The following is a 22,442-nucleotide window of genomic DNA, read 5'->3' as shown; positions in this document are numbered from 1 at the left end:
GCAAATTATCTGTGCTGATATTAGGAAGACACGTAACCTCCTATGAACCATGATATGTTTCTAAGAAAAGGCTAAAATTATAATTAAGGGAAACAGAAAAGGACATCCATTTTTAACTTTAAGATGGAAATAAATATTAATTTGATCATGTGAAAGAATAGTTTTATTTTTAAACTACAGTCTTTGTCTCAGTAATACTAGAAGAAATAAATTTTGCAGTTACTCCTTAAATATACTTTCTTTCCTTTTTTACTTCAACCTTGTTCAATGAAGGCTTTATCAAGTAGTTCAAAAGAAACACAACCTAGTGAATTGTAGCTGTGGTTTTGAGGACACAAAGCCTTCAATATTAAAATCAATCTTTAGGATAATGATGACTTACCACTCAGACAAATGAAATAAAAATAATTTATATCCTTTCCATACATTTTAAGTCTGTATTTAAAGGCTGGCTTAAAAAATGTGATTAACCTCATATGGCTTTTTAAAAATTTCTAACACACACACACACACACACACACACACACTGCATTTCTAGACAGATTTTATTTTAAAAGAAATCATCCTATCAATCATGTTGGAAAAATCGCTGATTGCTATTCTGGTAAACAAGCATGTATTGTGTATTTTTAGATGCTTGCTGCCCTGGTTGTGCACCATGGAATCCGTCCTCACTGTGGAAAGATCCTTGACTGGTAGATCAAGTGTCTTATTGTATTTCCTTAATTCATTCTGTCTGGAAGAAGATGTCAGCTGTGTTGCAGTGAGGAGAGAATTTCAAAGGCCCCAGTCCCCACCAATAAAGGCCGAGGAATGGCTTTTGAATAGATTTGTCAAGGCAACCCTACTGTTCTGGGACCAGGGAGAGCAGGAATAACATAAAGGAAGGGTTGCTGTATGAGATTAGAAAGTGAAGTTCACAAAGCATGGCAGATTTTTGTAAGAAACAGTAGATCAATGAAACTATTGAACTGTGTGGAAAAAAAAAAAAACCATGAAAACAAACAACATCCAGTAATGTTCTTAAATGCTTTATTTCTTTTTACATTTAAAATGGATAAAATATTAGTATTCTTATGTATTACAAAAGCTTGATGGTTTAAAGTGAATATGTATTCTATAACTTGCACTCCTAATCTTAATTAGCAGTTGAATGCAAAAATTATACAATGTGAGAGAGCAGAAATTATAAAAGAAATACGATTTCAGAGAGATATTTCATACATTTGAAGTAAGTAAAATTACTATTACTATTGATAGAATACCACATCACAGAGTTCTAGATAATGCAGAAGATCAGCACACAATTAGCCAGCTTTTATATACAATGTGACACTTGCTTGTAAGAAATAAGTATTCTCCAAAGCAGTGTCAAGATATGTAAATGGATGATTTGTTTTATCATTCATCACAGACCCTAATAAATTCAAAAATCATGACTTCTATAGGTACTAAAAATAGGCTCCCAATGATACAGGGAGATAGCGTCAATGAAGAATGACTTTCTCTTTTTCTCTCTTTCTCTTAAACAATTCAGTCTTTTCAATGACAGCAATTAGCACTACCGACAGACAGGCAGCGATTAGGTATATATTTTAATTATTATTCATCCTAGTAGTACCTCCAAATCTGATGAAAGTCGGCTATTACCCAGGTGATATGTCAGTCTTAATACTGCTCACCTACACCTCCCATATGTAAAACTACGTCTTATAGGATATTTCTAGTATTAATAAAAATGATGGTACGTTACAATATGTTGGCGATTAATCATTTTCTAGCTCGTGATCACTGACTTTAAAAAGCTGAATAAAATGGATTTTATCCAGGTCACCTTTAACTCAAACATTTAAAGCAAAAGACAGGTTAACACTTATGATTCTGAAATTTCATTTTTTATCTAAGCAGATGTTTAGGCTTTGATTTCCCATAAAAATAGGATAGAAATAAACACCCTTTAAGCTGAATATGGCGAAAAGTTTTCTGGAATGACAAAGTGCCTGTGCAGGATTGTAAAGGATCGATATAGTAAGTTTGATGAGTGTCATGTACATGTGTGTACATGTATATGTAACATTTTCATCCCCCTGGAAAAATATATAGAGAAAAGGGCAGAGCAAGATAAAAATGTTTGCCACATGACAGAGTATAACAAAATAAAATAACATAAATGTGCTGAGAAATACATGTAAAGAAAGAAATATGAGAAAGACGTACAGCCCTTACCCAAGAATTTAATCTGAAATTAATCTGAAATTCCACTGCATCAAATCCAACTTCCTATTCTGATGCATTTCTCTAGTTTAAAAACCACATCTCTCTGTTTTTCTAATATTTATTCTATCCCGCTTCTCAGTGACTCCATCTGCCCCGATCCCAGTTCTTCAGCTGAGATGAACACTAGCATAGTGTCCAGGAAGGCAACAAAGGCAGCTGATGAGGCAGTTGACCTACCTAAAGTCAAACCATGCTGGAGTGTGTCCCAAACCCCTGGAGATCTTATTCTCAGATGCCCTGAGCGGACAGCAAGGCATGCATTCCTAGATCAAGAGAGTGTGTCTGAGCCTCAGATGTAGCCCCGTCTCATCCCAGCCACAAGCAGAGAGAAAGAAGCCCTTGGCCAGAGCCAAGAATTTGGGATGGATAATGGAATTAAAGTTTCTCTGGGTATGAGGGGGAAAATATGTGCTACACAGTGTTTCTTAGAGTTATGTGTTCTCAATTAAAGGTCTTTTAATTCTGAAATTACAAACTTAAACAGTTTTTTTGTGGTTGTAAATTGTCTTCCTTGTGAAACCCAAAATGCTGGGAACTATTAACATAGACTAGAAGTGCCTGTAGGCCATAGTCCTGAGTGGCCCTCTTTGACCTTTGAACCAAGGCTGGACAATGTTTCAGTGCAGATATGAAATGGATTAAAATTTTTAATAAGAAGATTAAAACTAAGTGTACTATGTTTAGAGAGAAAAATACATAGTAGGTATCCTATACAAGGTACTTTGAGATATATTTGCTGTCCTGGTTGAATTTAGGTTCTTACTCATTTTTATTTCATTTGTCTGAGATCCACCAATGCTGTAGAGATAGAGCTTCAAAATGGAAGGCATCGTGTCCTCAGACAAGAACTACTACGATTTACTGGGTTGTATTTCGGGGACTGCCACTCCGAAATCATGATGCTGGCTAAGGGTTCACGACAGTTATGCAGAACCATAAATCTGGCTTGGTTGGAGACTTTCAGAGGCCAGGTATATGTCAGGAAATGACATTTACCCAATCAGCCTTTTTTTAAACTATGTACTTAAGGTGTACAACATGATGATTTGATACACATATACATCATGAAATGATTAATGCTGTCAAGCTAATTATTTCCTCACATAGTTACTGTGTGTGTGTGTGTGTGTGTGTGTGTGCTGTGATAGAACCTGCAAACTATTCTCTTGGCCAATTTACAATATTCAATTCAGTACTGAATATAGTCATCATGCCATACATCTACACTTAAGCATCCTTCATAAATGCAACTTTGTACTCTTTGACCAACATCTCCCTATTTACCCCACTGGTAACCACTATTCTATTCTCTATGTATTCAATCTTTTTGGATTCCATGTGTAATCATGTGATCATGTGGTATTTTTCATTCTGTGTCTGGTTTTTTATTTCACCTAGCATAACGTCCTGCATGTCCACCCTTATCCACTTTACAGTCCTGGAGCTGGAGGAAGGACGGGTCTCTTAGGATCTGCCTTAGGCTATTTTGTACCTTTCCTCATGAGTCATGGTGAAGTATGTATGCTTGGTCTTTTGCTTCGGAGTAGTTTTCACTCAGAGTAATTGCCAAAAGTAGTCCTCTCTGACTGACTTTCTTTCTTTCTTTCTTCCTTCCTTTCTTTTTTTTTTTTTTTAAAGAGATTGTTCTTTTAATACTATATAATATAAGAATATAGTACTTAACCTTCTGTTTGCTAATTGCTGACATTTTAAAAAGTATATCAGCTTTTTATAGTAGATGAATAGTTAACATCGATACCTTGATCACATTAACTTAAATATGCTTACAGAACAAAAAGGAGTTTTACAAATTTGCAGTATAATAAGAATGACTGGGCAATGTGAACCCTGTCTGACTTCCAGGTTTAAAGTGGTGTTTGGTCAAATATTGGAGCTAATCATTAAGAGGCCCCAAACACTGAGGCTTCATCTGCAGCCAGACTACTATTTTTATGGACAACACTACAGTTTAGCTAAATTGTTTTTCTTGACATATTTGCAAAATATCTCAGATTTTGAGCTGATTCTAATTAAAGCCGGAGTAGGCAGTGGTCAGAAGTGGGATGCTGCGGGACACAAGTTACCCTTCCACAACCCCCTCCCAACACTCCTGCTCAAGACAATAGCTCTATTTACTGAACCCAGGACTGTTTGTTCTTCTTTATTTCAAGGGGTCTTGCAGAGTGGACAGAGACTAAAAATGGGGAAAGAAAAGGGGACAGAGTTTTATCATAAGTGCTGGAAACAAACACTAGATTTTAATCTTGCCAAAACACACTAAATTCTCTATGAGGGGGTCACACATTTTGGGGAGTTCCTACAAGGATATCTGGCATAGGCTGCCATAGTCTCCCTTTCTCTTCTTGTTTTAGAGAGGCTCTCTGAGCGGGGATAATTTCAAAGCTCTATCAGTGATGATCTACTAATTTTTTTTAAAAGATTTTTTATTTATTTATTTGACAGACAGAGATCACAAGTAGGCAGAGAGGCAGGCAGAGAGAGAGGGAAGAAGCAGGCTCCCTGCCGAGCAGAGAGCCCGATGAGGGGCTCAATCCCAGGACCCTGAGACCATGACCTGAGTCGAAGGCAGAGGCTTTAACCCACTGAGCCACCCAGGCGCCCCGATCTACTAATTTTTATCTCTGGGATACCACAGTGTTTTTTTATAACAATGCATTTCATTTTTTTATGAAGCACCATTTGCTTTTCAAGGGATTTTCTTCTTGGTTGTCACCTCTGATTCTCATAATAGTTCACAAAGTAGATGGAATAGGAATTATTATCTCTAACTCACAATTAAGAAACAGGCTCAGAACGATGGAGTGGCTTTCCCAAGACAATAAGCCTTAGTGTAGAGTACCTGGGATATGTTAGCTGTCAGTTACTCCTTTACCCAGTGAATGACTAAGCTAGAATCGTTATCAAAACCCAGTTTCTTACTCCTTGGTCTGAATTACTACCCTTTGGTAAAATATTTTGAAAATGGAATATGGAAATCATCCATAAGACAAAATAATACAATCAAATATTTTATGTTACTTGGGGGGCAAGAAGGTAACAACAATGAGAGCTATGATTTATTGAATTTCCTTACAATGCCCATGTCCATGCAGTTTCCTCTTTTTTTGAGATTTTATTTATTTATTTGACAGACAGAGAGACAGTGAGAGAGGGAATACAAGCAGGGGGATTGGGAGAGGGAGAAGCAGGCTTCTCGATGAGCAGGGGACCCTGATGCAGGGCTCAATCCCAGGTCCCTGGGATCATGACCTGAGCTGAAGCCAGATGCTTAATGACTGAGCCACCCAGATACCCCCATGCTGTTTCTTTTCATATGTTATTTCCCAACCATATCTGCAAGGTAAGTATTAGATTTCATAGATGAAAAAAATGAATCTCAAAGAGATTAAACAATGTACCCAAGATTACAGAGTTAGGTAAGTGATTGAATTGGGGGTCTGAATTTTGGTATGTCGTAATAAAAAACTCTTCATGCTGTTTCATGCCTCAGGCATAACTGAGGGAATAAAAGAACTATTCAAGAAGTAGGTTGTTTATAAAATTATATAATATTAAAAAGATTTATAAAAGCTATACTTGCAAAGAAATTAATGAGAGCTTTCATTGAATTAAGAGGAATTCAATTATTGTCTATTTCCGTTAATGGAAAAAAATGCACAAATATATTCTGATTTTTGAAGGTGGCATTAGTCCAGTCTTAGTTACAAAGAGTAAAGAAGCAAATCTACTACAGAGAACAAACTGATGGTTACCAGAGGGAGGCGGGTGAGGGGAATGGGGTAAACAGGTGATGGGGATTAAGTAGGGCACTTGTCATGATGAGCAGCAGATGATGTATGGAAACGCTGAATCACTCTATGGTACACCTGAAACTAATATAACACTGTATGTTAACTAACTGGAATTTGAGATACAAATTTTTATAAAAGAAATAAACCTAAATAAATTTTGCTATGTTTGCCACCTGGAATGAAACATGAAGAATTCCCAATTCAAACATGATGAACCGGGGTATTTCTAGTTTGGGCAAATACTAAATTCCATATTGGTTATATGTGGGGAAAAGGTGCATTTATTCAACCTTACTACTTTACATAATGCTGGGAGCTGTTTACATATCCACTTGGACAGATAAATACCACGAAAAATGTATAGGTAGGAAATATGCAAAATTTCTCTTGGGGGTAAAAAAAAAAAAAGGCCCTTGGAAAAGACCATTGAGGATGTAGATAAACTGTGAAAGGAAAACTATGCAAAGCAACGTGGTCAGAAAACACCAGGATGTTAGAACAGATTAAAAGCCCACCTTTATTATCTATTATACTATGAGGACTGGAGTAAATACATTCTAGACTTTTGCATGATGAATGTACCTTTTCTAATGGATAATAACGACAGTGAAAACAGACTGGTAATATTATGATTATTCCATTATGGGATTATACAGCTTAGTCCTTCTATTTATTCAAAACTCTTTCCAAACATTAACTCTTTGTTCCTTACAGTGCACTGTAAGGGCTGGTTAGAAGTTACCCACCATACCTATGGTGAGAGGCCAACTGGATAAATATCTGGGTATTCTATCAAGAGAGAGTGGGAGAAAATCAGGAAGGTCAACTAGTTCTCATTTATAGAAATATATGATCTGACCAAACAACTGATAAAGCACGGTGTGGATGATGTCAATTACTTATAATATCAGAAAGGTAAATAGAAATAAAAAAGAAGTTTCAGCTGTACATCTACAACCAAAGCAAAAGCAATAATGGGTTGAAAGTTAAAAAAAAATGGGAGCATGTTCAGTAAGTCATGATCATTTTCAGGCTCACCAGCCCTTAGGGTGAAAAGAAGCTTAGCCTGAGGCTGGACTATGACCAGCTCTTGGGTTTCTCGGAGCCCCAGGTTCAGTCTGACGAAACACTGTTTCAGCTTTTTACTTCTCCCGCTACTGGTGGTAGTGAGCCAACCCATTTAAGAGTGGCACATACAGATCACCTTTCAAGGAAAGGATGAGAACCAATGGTACCTTATGCTTCTTTCTTGTCAGTGGGCAGCACCCATGCTAAATGGCTGGTGGAAAAATTAAAACTCAGGGAATAATATCTCCTAACAGATCATGACTTTCTTCCAATGAAGTTGCTACCGTATACCGCACGCATAGACAACATTCTACAGAATGCCCAAAGAGGGAGAAGGGCTTTCTGAAACACGTTTGTTTTTCAGAAGGGTTTTCTGTTAGTATTTCAACCATGTCTACTTTTTCTCTTCTCGCTAAATGTTCTGCCTCTAGAAAGGGAGTCTGGGGGCGGGAGATGATATAAACTGGTGGGGGGTGCAAGATATAAAGGCTCACACTCATTCATCTGGTCACTGAAAAAAATCTCATCTCACCTCTCTCATCCATTCTCGAATCGTTTTGCCCGCTTCTTGATGCCACACGTTGTGAACAGAGTCTGTAAGCGCCACTGCGGTTACCTTACTTTTTACATCTGCTTCTCGTTGAATCATCTGTTTTCAAAAAGGAAAAAAAATAAAATATTAATAAATAATAAAATAAATAAAAAATAATAGAATAATAAAGTATGGGTTGTAATTTTTTTTTCTCTTACTGGGTGCAGCCTGCTTAGTCATAGATAATAATACATTAAAACCGAAAAAAACAACATGCATCTCTTGTTCCAGGTTACTCTTTTCTACACCAAATGCATGCCCTGTTCCTGTCCAGAGATGTGAGAAGACCTAATATTTTCTTTTAAAAAGATAACATCACTTAAGTCTCAGAACTGCGCAGCTCTATTATTTTCCATGTGATTTGACAATTCAAGGATTAAAGGGATCACAAGGGAAAAAAGGAGGAATCCCTGAGGGTTTCTTTCACAACTTTCTTCCACCCCTTCCTATTTCAGTGCTTCAGGGAAGTTAGTACCTGGGGCTCACTGTTAGCTACTTCGGACTAACTTCTACTTCTTTTCAGTAGATGGCATGTCAGTAATGAAAGGTATCTTGCTTTGACTCCTTCGATTTAACTAACGTGCTCTTCAACGTGGCCTTGTAATTCCTTGGTGTTTTAAATGCCCACAAAGATCTTTCTCTTCAAAGCCTATCAAGATCATTTTGCTTTCTAATATATTTCTTTATGTCAACAAACTACAGTATTACACTCTAACTTCTTTCTTTAGAATGCTGTTTCTCTAAAATTCAATGGTTCTAAAATTTAAAAGAGGACACGTGGCCTGAAGAAACTGAAGAATTTATCAGTGGGTCTGCAAGATAAAGAAAAGTGAAAAATAATAGTTCCATATCAAAAGGATCATAAAAGGTTTTAATCTGCTAAGACGAGGGACTCTAATTTGACACAAGTAAATGAAAGCTTAATAAAAAATACACTGAAAATACAGTACGTAGTAGCCTTAAATTTCATAGCCATGTCCTCATTGTTTCTCTGCATCAAATGTCTTTTCTCCCTCTAGAAAAGAGCAATTTCTCTATCATTTGCTATTAATTTCTCTGAATTGTCTATCAAAAGTATATTACTGCATTTTAAGAAAGTGAGAATCCTGAGTGGTGATGATAGCTCACACAGTGAACACTGAAAGCCAGGCTTCTGATACCAAATGAAGCCTGTTGGCATTCTGAATGAAAAATGTTTCTCTTTCTTGTAAATTTCTTCAAACCCTGCATATGCACATCCTCTCTCACTGAACACCACCTAATGGGAATCTAATTCACTGTTAATGCTGCTTCAGCAGAATTTCCACACCTTAAATATTTGGGCCTTTTGTTTTCCACTTATAAAATGTGGAAATCTTAAAATCAATGTTGCTTATCAGCATCATAATATTACCGCAAAAATTCACCTTGCAATATCAATAATACTTTTAAAAGCACAAAATAATACTCTAATTCAATACCTCACATTCATTATTAAGTAGTTTGCTACCTTCTCCTAGATTTTATTTTAAAAATAGATTGTCATCCATAAAAAAGGATGAGACTGTGCCATTTGAGATGACACGGGTGGACCTAGAAGGTATTATGATAAGTGAAATAAGTAAATAAGTCAGACTGAGAGAGCCAAATACCAAATGAATCCACTCATAAATAGAATCTGAAAAAAAAAAAAAAAGAATAAACAAACAAAAAGCAGAATCAGAACAGAGGGGAGGGATATAAAAACTGAGGGGAGGGAGTGGGGGGTTGGGCAAAATGGGTGAAGGGGAGAGAGAGCTACAGGCCTCCAGTTATGGAATGAGTAAGTTATGGGAATAAAAAGCACAGCATAAGGAATACAGTCAATGATATTGTAATAGCGATGTAATGGGACAGATGGCAGCTACACTTGTGGTGAGCATAGCATAATGTATAAACTTGTCAAATCACTAAGTTGTACACCTGAAACTAATGTAACACTGTGTCAACAGTACTCAAATTAAAATAATAAAAAAACTAAAGCTACCTCAAAGAAAAGATTGTCATGGATCATGTTGGCACTAGAATATAAAAACTTAAACCAACATTTGATAATAAAACTCAAAATTCCAAAATAGTGACTACACCTGGCTCATGAAGAACCTATACGTCCTTACTCTCATTTTCTAACAGTAACACTTTTAGAGATCTAGAGCGATTGTTGCTAAAGTTACAAAATAAGAGCATGCTCTTCTGGTATTCTGTGAATATGTCTGCATTTTTAAATATTTGCCCTGGATTTTGTTGTGGTTGTTGTGAACATATGCTGACTTATGTAAGCTGGTTGTATCTGAAGACAGAGTATCGAGAGCCATTTGTGAAATGACATCAAATTAAGACTCGAATAGGCTAAGGACGTACTGCAAAAGCAGAAAATCTGAGAATTAAAATTCTACAAAGTTGGAAAAATACACAGTTGTTAGATGGACTATAAGAGAAAAAAAACCTTTGGTCTGTTTTTCCATCTGGCTGACATTTCATGCAGTGGATGTGATGCTGTGCAACTTTTCTTCACATCACATCCAATCATGTCATAATCCAACATGATATTCCCTACACTGTTTTAATCCTTTACAGTTTAAAAATCACTTTCATATTATATTATTAGAGGTGGAGAATGGTCAAATTTTAGAGAATCTCAATAAAAAGCTGTCTACAAATGAACCCTGTACAAAGAATTTCAAATATTTGGGGTGCCGGGTCGTGTAGTCCACTAAGTGTCTGACTTTTGGTTTTAGCTCAGGTCATGATCTCAGGGTCCTGGGATCGGGCCCTGTGTCCAGCTCCAAACTCAGCATGGAGTCTGCTTGAGATCTTCTCTCCCATTCCTTCTGCCTCTCCTGCTCTTGTGCTTTCCCTCTCTCTAAATTAAATAAATATATAAATAAATAAATCTTTAAAAAAATAATTTCATATGTTTGGTGTTTAGGATTGGTATAACTGCAAATTGGTAAACATCTCAACAGTTTGGTTTTTCAGACTATTCCAGCCTTGCTGCTACCTACTTGCAGTTTCCATTTCTGCCCAGAGCCTCTGCTTTTTTTATTTGTTAGCTTGGTTCAGAGCCCTTCCCTCTCTTACTGCCTCCCCTGAGAGTGAGCACTGATGAAGAATACTGGGGAAAAGGGATACCTGGGGGGCTCAGTCAGTTGAGCGCCTGCCTTCGCCGCAGGTCAGAATCCCAGGGTCCTGGGATGGAGTCCGGCATCAGGCTCCCTGCTCAGTGGGGAGTCTGCTTCTCCTCTCCCTTTGTCCCTTCCCCTGCTTATATGCACTCTCTCTCACTCAAATAAATAAGCCAAATCTTAAAGAGAATGTTGGGGAACGCAATGGGGGGGGGGTAGACTGAATGCAGGAACAAAGACTGTTTAAGAGACAGATGCTAGATGGAATACAGAATGCGGGGAGGTGCAGCTGGGCAGGAAAACTTCTATATATTCTATAATAGTCTTTAAGAGAAGGCTATGATAATCTGGAAAACAGAAATCTGGAAGGGAGGAGACCATTACACTAAAGTCTACTGAAGTCTCCTAAGTCTACTAGATGTCAATCTAAGGTAAGATGTGGTTTTTACTAGGATCCATGGATGTGAACCCCTTTGAAATTCCTTGCAAAATCCATCCGCAGATGATAGGAATATTTTTCTGGAAGAGGACCCTTAGCTTTCATTAGATTCTTAAAGGAATTTTAGTGACTAAAAATAGTAAGACCCGTGATTTCCATGTCTCCATGTATTCTTGAGTGAACTATGGAGTACTGCCAAGTAAAGTCTTCAAACAATTAAGATCAGTTTTACACCTATACCAATCTTTCAAAAATAAAGAATGACCTTCCATTTTTTGTTATAATGTCTTCAATATGGTATCAGTATTTGAATAAAAGTGACAAAAAAACTGATATCCCGGACATCAACTTCTGAAAGTTTTATGGCTTGGTAAGTTATACCTGATAAAATTATAATTAAAATATTTTTTGTTTTCACCTGTGTGTATAACATTTACATCTGAGTAGTGCCTCACAAATTTCAAAATGAATACATCATCATTCTTATTTTGTTCTGAAATAATATTAAAATGTATGTAAAACTTGTATTATTTTTCCCATCTGTGGAGGAGGAAACTGGTTGAGGCTGAGAAACTGGTTAAGGGCCACACAACTCTGAATTGTCCATGCCTTTTCAGTCCTGTGTTCTTTTATATGTGTCACATGGGGTCCATTTTTCAGTAATATATCATACTACTTTTACATAAATGAACTCATTTGATTAATTCCCTTTTCTTTATAGTATTTCAGACAAAGAGAGACATACCGAGATAGGGAACACAAGCAGAGGGAGTGGGAGTGGGAGAAGCAGGCATCTTGCTGAGCAGAGAGCCCGATGCAGGCCTAGATCCCAGGACTCTGGGATCATGACCTGAGCCGAAGGCAGTCGATTAACAACTGAGCCACCCAGGCGCCACAGATTTTATTTATTTATTTCAGAGAGAGTGAGAGAGAGAGGGCATGAGTAGGGGCAGAGGCAGAGGGAGAAGCAGACTCCCTGCCAAGCGGGGAACCCGATGCAGGGCTCCATCCCAGGACTCTGGGATCATAACCTTACTGGGAGGCAGATACTTAAATGGCTGAGCCACCCAGGTGCCCCTGATTTGGACATTTAAAAAAATATTTAAAAAATCCAAATCCATATCGGTAAGGAGTGTTGGAATTATAAAAATCATGCCAAGATAGAAATCAGTCATGTGCAAAACCAGACTATCAACAGCATTTAAAAATTATTATTACAGTTCTAAAATAAAATGATGTCTAGGATAAGAGGGCAAGCTACATATTTCCATAAATCATATTGATGATTTGAGAATTAATACAAAGTATGTGCTGCTGTCACCTGATATTATTGTTTCCCCTTCTTAGTGCGATCTATCTCTTCACAGTCCTCTCACCTTAGCATCTACACAATTAATCTGCTCATTCCTTCTCTGCACTGCATATTACCAGTCTGACAAAAGTTTCACTAACCCAATAAATATGAAGTACTCTGAACAGATTAAAAACATATACCATCTGTATGCAGGCTCATCTTACTATTAAACTTTTTTTTTTAAAGATTTTATTTATTACTTATATGACAGTCAGAGATCACAAGTAGGCAGAGAGGCAGGCAGAGAGAGAGGAAGGGAAGCAGGCTCCCTGCTGAGCAGAGAGCCCGATGCGGGGCTTGATCCCAGAACCCTGGGATCCTGACCTGAGCCGAAGGCAGAGGCTTTAACCTACTGAGCCACCCAGGCGCCCTGACTATTAAACTTTTTGATGGGAGTTGAAATTGAGAGGCAAAAAATCTCCTAGTATTACCTGTTTTCTTCCAGAGTAACATTTTAAACATTAAGTAACTGTAACAAAATAAGAGAGCTCCTCAGAGCCCAAGAGTATTTGGTGAGATGAAGGGCAGGGCACCAGAGAGATGGTATGGGAAGGCCAGAGTCAGCAGCATCCACCTGTGCTTCCCTCCAGGTGCACTACTGGCCAGCCCTTCCTGCTACTTTCTCTTCCCTGAAATTCCACAGACCGTTTCTGCCCACCCAACTTGCCTCGCCATGCTCTCTGCAAGGCCTTCAAATGGAGCACCTACCTACTATCTTCACAGAAGTATCTGGCCAAATCCAAATGCCTCATGTCCCCCTAGAAGTTTCTTAATTCCCTTTCTGTACATACTTCAGTCCATTCTTTTTTTTTGAAGATTTTATTTACTTATTTATTTGAGAGAATGAGAGCGAGAGAGAGAGAGAGAGAAAGAGAAAGAGAGGAGGAGGAAGAGGAGGAGAGGGAGAAGCAGAATCCACGTTGAGCACAGCAGAGCCCGATGCAAGGCTTGATCCCACCCTGAGATCATGACCTGAGCCGAAATCTAGAGTAGGATGCTTAACCGACTGAGCCACCCAGGTGCCCCTATTTCATTTCTTCTGCAAGTCTACCGTGAGCTACTTTTAGGAAAGGAAAACACAAGGACTTACTTCCACGAAATTAAGTTAAAAATTTGCTGTCCACTTGTCTTAGCTTAGAAGATAAGCTTCCGAAGGCAGGGAGATAGTGATGTTAAGAGGATGCTCTTCCATGAGCCTTTGGAGGTAGTTTCATATCTCTAGTGGAGGGTCTCGGGTTTTGGAAATTATGAATCCAACCCAATCCTAAGTTCAATACTCTCAACCTAAAGAAGTGAACCCTGCATTGGGTTTGTCTTCACACTAACCTAAAAGAAGCGAGTAATTTCATTTTCCCATATTTTTGGCTCAGCAGCTATAGGATTCAGAATAAATTGTCTTACATTTTAAAGTCCAAGGGACCCTCCTGAAAGAAGGCAGTGTGGGTTGGGGCAAGGTTTGTATATATGTGCATACAGGCCCGTATCTTTATTAGCAAGTATATTTTAAACATGTTTTTGAGGGAAATGTTTTAATGTCTTTCATCAGCAAAAGTCATCACCTTCCTTCAAAATTCTGACATGTGTTACACATATGCACTCTGAGGGTTAGAGCATGTGAATCACTTGTACAGGAGAGAATATTCTGAAAGAAAATCAAATAATGCATGTTTCCATCAGATTAGGATCTGACACTACTGTACATATATAAATCTGAGGATCATTACTACTGCATGAGCATGAATGAATCATCAGTCTGGCTAATAGCACGGTTGAGGTTTGAGATGTCTTTAAAAATGTGTGTGTGTATGTGTGTGTGTCTATAAATAGATTAGCTCCCTCTAGAGTTCCTAGAGTTAAGATTTCAGATTAAGTCATTTCAAAGGTTTGAAAAGTATGAAAAGGTGGTACTTTTTCACATTTTTGTCATGCAGATTATACTTACACTCAGTGCTTCTACTTGGGTGTACTGTTTATGTAGTTTGACAAACGATGCTCCTTTACCATAAACCTCTCCCATCACTTTACATCTGTGCCTGTACATCTCCTGGCTCATGGCACACTGCCCTGTGTGCTATCAGGCCCACTGGGTTGAAAGTGTACACTGGGCCAAGATGACTAATCAGCCGACACTGGGTTTGGCAGAGTCTTTCCTGTTAATGTCTTCTTGAAGCTTCTTTTGTACATGTCAATCCCAATAGTGCGCTATTCACAGAACAAATACCACTTTTGCCGCAATATTAAAACCTTGGTCCTGTCACCCAAGGCTCTTGAAGCACCTCCAGTGATTACTATGAAATACACACACTTCAGTAGATGAAATATGAGGACGAAACTGCCCAGCAGGAAATCCAGGCAAGTATGACATTCAGCTCTCACATGCTACTCGCAATTCACATTTCTAATCTGCATTCACTTCTCTCTCTCTCTCCATTATTATCATTATTATTATTTGGAAGTAGAAACTTTCAAGTAAGCAGTCTTCATAAGGAATGCAGTGGTTAGGTTCAAGGACTTTGGAATCAGATTCTCTGGGTTCAAATCCCTGTTCTGCTACTCCCGATAATGATACTTTGAGTGGATTACTTCAACTTTTCTGGGTCTCAATTTCATCACAGGTTAAGAGGGAGATGATAAATACAGTTAAATCACTGACATATTGTGAGTTGAACTGAATATAAAGTGACTAGTGGAGGACTTGGCGCATAGTACACAATTATAATAGATGATACCACAAAAGCACACAATGCAAACTACTCCATATTTGTAAACTTGTGCATTCCCCTTTCTCAGTGTAGAAGGTAACAGAAGCTTACCTTAGAATACATTAAAAAAAAAAAAGAATACATTTAATGACAAATACTGTTTTTAAAAAAGACACAGGTCCATAAAGGAGAAAAAGAAAGAGGTAATTATTGTGTTTGTTTAAAATCTTGTAATCAGAATACTAGACCTGTAATAGCACTCTGCACTTAAAAATTAAAACAGAATTGTTGAAGCCATACTGTGGCAGCTCTAGTTTCCTGCCATCAGTGAACCCTTTCAGAATTACATGGGCCAGCAACAAAGCATGGAGCCATGGTTTAGCAGTGCCAAGCTGGCACAGAGTCCCCTCACCACTTTGTTTCCTATGTAGAAGGAGTATAGCCGACTTCATTTTAAAAAAGATAATCACAGAGATATAAAATATGTCCAGAGGAAAGAACTATAGCGTTGTAGTTTAAAGCATGCATAAGCTTTGGAGTTCCATGTCCTTAAGTTTTAATTTTTGGTTATCATTGTAAGAATACAAAAATGGGAATAATAGTAGTACTCGCCTCGTAAGATCGCTGAAGGATAACAGACATAAAGCATGTGAGCAATCAATATTGTCAGCTACTATCATTATTACCTTGACACTCATTTTTAATTTCCAAAATCTGTTCTTCTTTCAAATATGGCATCTATGTACTCTTCAGTGACATCCACATTTGCACAGTTTACAAAGCAGTTACGTGTCAGACAATTACTGCATCCTCTCCTCCACCTCTTCAATTACGCAAAGTGATTTGGGCTCGCTTAAATGTTTGTAAAGAAAATAATTAGGTACATATAGGATGATTATACATTCTAGTTAGTCCAGGACACTCCTGGTTTATAACCATGAACCTGGCATAATTATTAATAGTGTCTCTTTCCGCTGTTAAAAGTGTTCTGGTTTGGATGGAAATTATATGGTCATCGTTTATGTAAGTATAACAGAAGTTAAATGTTACTCTACTGAATGGGTAAATCTTACAAAGTTTCAATGCTTATCAATTTAAGCATATACCCAAAAGCTCTAGAGCTGTCACTATAAAAATAACCATGTAGGAAAACACGCAAGAAATCCTTCCAGAAGTTCCTAAGTTCAAAATTTAAGGGCAAGCCTGAGCACTGTGCTGAGCCCTTCACAGATGGACACGCAGCTTCACACCCTGGGTAGATAAACATGGCCAGCTGGAGCCCCACTGTAGCAACAGGATAAGACAACATTCTCTTTTCCTGTGCTTTGAAGCCCCAGCTTCAATTCTTACAACCTTTGTCTAATTTCAGGAAGGAAAAGGCTCTCCACAGGCAAGAACCCCAAGGGATAGGGTATGTAAACTGAAACTTCTTGGGTCACATGTATTTATGAAGATAAGTCTCCAGCCACCAGTTAGGGAATGGCAAGTTATGATTTAGTATTGCAGGCGGCCAGGAGAGAGCAGTAATAACTTCCTTTTCCTTTCCTGCCTGGACTATGCTGCCACGTGCAGGCTCCTTCAGTGACAAAAAAAGCATAGGCAAGGAAGATTTTAAAGAAAAAGAAAGAAAGAAAAAAACAAATATTAAGTGACTGACAATCCGGGAACTGGAAGAGAAGACCAGTGCTTTACAAAAACATACAATGAGAGAATAAAGGCAACAGTCTGAAAAACGTCATCAATCAAGAAAATAGCATGTTAATTACAAGGGAAAAAATAAAAGAGGTCATATATTAAGAAAACAGTGTAAGGATTCGTCAAGGTGACTTATTTGATTAAAATGTTTTATTATGTAATGTTATCAGGCTGATCACAAGCAGGCAAGATACTCTAAAACACAGTTATAAAAATTACAATGAACATGTAGGAAGTGGATATATTGTAAACATGTAGATAAGAACTAAACATTGCCAGTCCAAAAAACTAAGGCGGGCTTACAAAGGAGATGTTTAACGGGGGACTATACAGAGTCTTAGATGGAAAAATGAGAAAACTTAGTAAAGCCTATGTATATTATATACCCAGAGATATTTCTGATGCAAGTAAGTCATGAGCATGTTCACAACACTTAGTTTAAAAATCACTTATGAGCCCTGATCAATTGGTAAGTGCTAGAAATACTACCATATATACAGAATTTGTCAATCATTGAACAGTTTAAAAACTTGCGGCAAAAGATTTCATCAGGTCAGGCAGAGGCAAGGAGTAGGCATCCACTTGGGAAAGTGTTAATACCCCTAAGTTTTAAAGCATACCATTTATTTTGGTCTGGGAAAAAGAAAGGTAAAGAGATAAGATTTCCTGCCCCAAAGATATATAGTAGATAACCAGAGTATTGGAGATTGTGTTAATTAACAAATTTTTCTTAAAAGGCTTTACATTAGTTAGGTGTGAGGTGATGGATACGTTGCCTGACCTGCCTGTGGTGAATATTACACAATGTATACAGATATCGAGGTTATCAGGTTGTATACCTTAAATATATACAATTTTCAGTCATCAATTATACCTCCTGAGACCTGGAAAAAAAGAAATCTTTGCTTTGAACTTCCACATAGATGTCTGCTGTATTTGAAATTTTACTAAAGTTTTCAGTTATGTTATACCTTTCATAATATTTTCGTTAAAAATTCAGGTTTTCGTAAAAAAAAAAAGGTTCCAATTGCCTATCCATTTTCAATATATTTTGAAAACTGTATACCCTATTACCTAGCACTAGCAGGGAAAGTGATACTCTAATTTACCAACTGTTTTAGGTAAAGCACTATTACTACAAAGTTGAGGAAAACAAAATTTCTGACCTTTGGGAAGAATTCACAATTTAGGATGGAAGGCACGTTCAGATCAGTTCTTAGAGCCCTTTAATATTCCGAGTACTTACAGACAGATGATTTCATTAGACGGAACAATTTCTTTTTAAGTAGTTGAGGGATTATGTACCTGGTTTTTAGATGAGGAAATTGCTGTTTAGAGAAAGTAAGTGACTTGCCCATATTCACAGAGTTATTAAGTGGCACTGCTAGATCTTTTAACTCCAAATCCCATGTTCTTACATCATGGCTATCTGTATGTAACACTTTACGTATTCACTTTGGAAATACTTGTTACACTGGTAATGCTTTGTTCACAGTCTTTCTTTCCCACTGAGATGTAGGCTCCATGAGGGCAAGATCATATTTGCCAGGTCAGTAACACATCACCACTGCAATGACTGACGTATCACAGGTACTCAGAATCTACATGTGGAATGAACAGAGATGCTATCTACAGAAATGGACTAGATCAGGTAAAGTGATGGCCAACGAGTTAGAGTGATGTCTGGTTTGGTGTATTTAGAAGTAGACTATATCGTAGGTTGGGTTCCCGAGGAAAAAAATTTAGCATACAGGATGTTCACAAAGGAGTGTTCTTACAATCAACATCTGAGGAAGGTGGCAGGGACATCGGGTGAGGGTGGGTGGGAAACAGAGCAGGAATGGGCAGAGAGAGAGAAGTCAGATTAAGATGGAAGTCTAATGACAATCTTGTACAACTCCAGGGAAGCTCTGGACCTAGAATGACCTTTCAGAGTCTTTCCAAGCTGGGCCCAGATGGATTGGCCTTTAATCTCCCATACTGTTCTATCTTTGAATATGGGCCCCACAAAAGCCAAGGCAATCCTTGAAGGGGTTGACAGCTGAAAGCTGTCTGCTGAAAGCACTCCCAAGAATTGGAGCAACACATCCTTTTCTGAAGGAGCAACCGGGAAGTGTATCACAATATCCACCACAGGCCATAACTGAAATTGTCCATTCAAATCTAAATTGTCCTAGGGGCACCTGGGTGGCTCAGTCAGTTAAACATCTATCTGCCTTTGGCTCAGGTCATGATTTCCTGGTCCTGGGATGGAGCCCCACGTTTGGTTCCCTGCTCAGTGGGGAGTCCACTTCTCTCTCTCCCTCCGTGTTCTTTCTCTCAAATAAATAAAATCTTTAAAAAAAAATCTAAATCGTCCTTCCAATCTGCCTGGCACTTTACTGTACTCAAGATTGCATTATGTGTACTCAAGATTGCATTATGATTTAACTCACTATATCTCTGAGATCAAGTACATTTCTCTTGGATTTTTGATCTCTCATAATCTAATACCATATTATCTATCTCGTCAAATTTTGCATTATCCCCCCAACTAAAGATTATAAGGGAAAAATATGAAGACACACTGACTATTAAAAAGTACAAAGACATAAAAATCACAAAATTTCAAAATTATCTTACAAATCCATTGGGAATGATTTGATTTCCTGGATTTCAAATGAAATATATATGTCAGATAAAGCAAGGTATCCTTGTGGTTTCAAATCTGAATGCAGAATAATTCCAAGCTTTAAATAAAGTATGCAACAGTCACTTAATGTCTGCCACGATAAACTCAAACCTGGTGGTATTGGGAGGGGAAAAGGAAGGGTGAGCATCAACAGAGAGGTTTCACTGTAAAAGCAGTTGGGTTGGCTTTTCAAATCTCAGCCTTTATGATATAAAGAAGATAACGACTGAGCTGTATGAATTTGGGGACTGAATAAAAACAATTGAGATTTTGATTCTTTCCAGATCTTAGTTACTCTGAGTCCTGAGATGGTTCTGAGTCTTTTGCTTCTAGAAATGGAGGTTAATCTTCATCTGATCATAACACATTTCTCCAAATGCAGGGCTCAGGTTTATGCAAAGATATGTGGCATAAATTGAAGGGGGGGCTCTTACTTTTAGATTCCAACGTAGGCATTGACCTGGTGATACTGGAAAGCAAGACCACTTAAATATTCTTAAAACAGGATGTGTTAATCAATTGTGGGTTATTAGAGTTACCAAACATTGGGAAGAGGCTAATACCCATTTTTAAGGGAAAAGTGGCATCATTATAATAAGTATAAGTCATAGACTTCCTCCATTGTTTGAAAATATTTGAACAAGAATCTCCAGATGGCTCTTCTACCTGGGAGCTTATGTTAAGTACTTGGAGCTTGTGTGCCTACTTAAACATTCAAGTGAATACTGTTGCTGGAAGAAATTTCTATTCGACTAACTACTTATGAGGGCTGTTTAAATGCACTCTACTGACCAACAAATGGAGGACAATCCTTTAAGTTGGGATTTTAAAATATGATTCTGATTATATGTTGGAGTCATTTTTCTTATGAAAGCCCATCTCACATTTCTGAAGTGATAAAGTAAGTAAGTCTGTTCGAATAGTTTGAAATAAATTCATCTGAGATAGGACTTTCTAGGATTGTATTTACTGCACAAAACCATATAAACATTAACTGGAAGAAAAGATGGGGTTGGAACGAAAGTAGCTATTTATCTCTATGTATATGGCTATATCTTCATTTCACAGATAGAGCACATACACATATACCATATGCAGTAAAAGAGCACTTCTGAGTTCATACACTAGTGAACTGTAAACAACAGTTGCTATATACCAAGTGTCCTCTATCAATATCCACTGTAATGGAAAACGCTGGAGTAGCACTTCAGATCACTAACAGGAAGAGGAGAACCCTGAAACCTATCATTTAGACATCTGATGACAGCTCTGATGCAAGATGGCAGTGAAAAATTTATACCAAGGAAGGCCTGATGTGTGAATGAAGGAGAATTATTCTCTGGGCTATTTTTTTTTTTTTAAATTCCATTTTCCTTCATGTGTCTGTTCACCAGCACTTCTTTGGGGGAGATTCCACTCGTTGAGGCAGTGATTTAGGGTCTATATTTCACTATCATTAAATACTGCCTCTGTTTCATGAGTATGAAATAACCCAAACTGCAAGAAATCTAAAGTAAATATACTTGGTGCAGTGCATGATGTTTAATAAGCATCAGTATTTATTATAGTAGGAGGCAGAATTTTTGTTGCATCACACCTTTTGTTAAGTAGCCAGTATAGCCAGTATGAAATCCTATAAAATGGCAAAGATGTAAAAAGGAGTCAGGAGTTCACTAATTTAGAAATTCAATTATATGTCACTGTTTCATATCAGGGTAATTACTTCATTTGAATTTTTGAATTTTTAGAGTAGTGCATGAAAGGTGACAGACTGACAGCACTACAGACTGAAATTCTTACACTAGTTTCCTGAATGTGAATAATATAAAAGAAAATGTACAAAACAGAATTACACATAGGTTTCATATAATGAGATTATAAATGAAATAGACATGGTGCGGAAATGGGCGAACAAGAGAGGTGCTTTCAGAAAAACTTTATTGAAGAGATAAGGCGAAAGGGAAGGGGTCAGTTGGTACTTTCTACGCTGTCCTCCTAGACATATATGTATGAGAGAACAGAGGTCAAATATCAACAAAACAACAATGTGTCTGAAGGGAGGCCTATGAATGACATTCAAGAGAAGTTAAAAGAAGAAATCTTCAGTGAAAAAGAAACAGTGACTCCTTGTAGCGAAGGTTATCATAATCAGGAGTGTAACAAGACAGGGGAAAAAAGATACTGCCACAGACAGAGCACAAAAGAAGACAATGCATAGGCATGAGGAACAAATGTTGAATTTCCATAGTTCTGATCCTAAGCCCCTTTCACAAGAACCCAACCTGCCATTCCTCACTGTGGGTGTCATGATGAAATCTACCATACTACTTTCTGTCACTAAGTTGTCAGCTTCCCTAAGTCTGTCTCTTCCTACGTAACCACCAGAACGTACTATGATCTATTAGTCATTTTCCTCCTCACACAGAAAAAGACAATAACTCATTGCTGAATTTTCCAGTACTTGAATCAAATGTTTCTAGTTGTTAATTTGATATTGATACCACTTTTCAATGGCCTGTGGGAGTGGATGAGTTAGACCCTAATGCCTTAAGACATACATTCGAATAGTCACGAATACATTGCAGTTATAGCTCTTATGGTGTTTTACAGAAAAGAATGACTACATCACAGTTTACAGAAACCAGTAAATATTAATTAATGCTGATATGGCTCTACCTATAATATTGAA

The 22,442-nt window shown here is 37.6% G+C and overlaps 1 protein-coding gene across 5 annotated transcripts in view; it reads right to left on the bottom strand.

Annotated features, from left to right (window-relative positions):
• Positions 1-22,442, bottom strand: part of FAM172A (family with sequence similarity 172 member A) — a 420,413-nt gene that overhangs the window by 143,400 nt on the left and 254,571 nt on the right. For 4 of the 5 annotated variants that reach the window (XM_032846420.1, XM_032846414.1, XM_032846403.1 and 1 more), the window contains one exon: positions 7,690-7,806. In XM_032846420.1, the coding sequence (XP_032702311.1) occupies positions 7,690-7,806 (117 nt within the window). Of the gene's footprint in view, positions 1-7,689; positions 7,807-22,442 lie in introns of those variants that run through there. The other variant, XM_032846433.1, reaches the window with a different exon arrangement.

This window comes from Lontra canadensis, unplaced genomic scaffold (genome assembly GCF_010015895.1).
Source record: "Lontra canadensis isolate GAN:19392208 unplaced genomic scaffold, GSC_riverotter_1.0 scaffold4, whole genome shotgun sequence".
NCBI lineage: Eukaryota > Metazoa > Chordata > Mammalia > Carnivora > Mustelidae > Lontra > Lontra canadensis.
The sequence above is the reverse complement of the archived record's forward strand: the minus strand, read 5'-3'. Positions and strand labels throughout refer to the sequence as shown.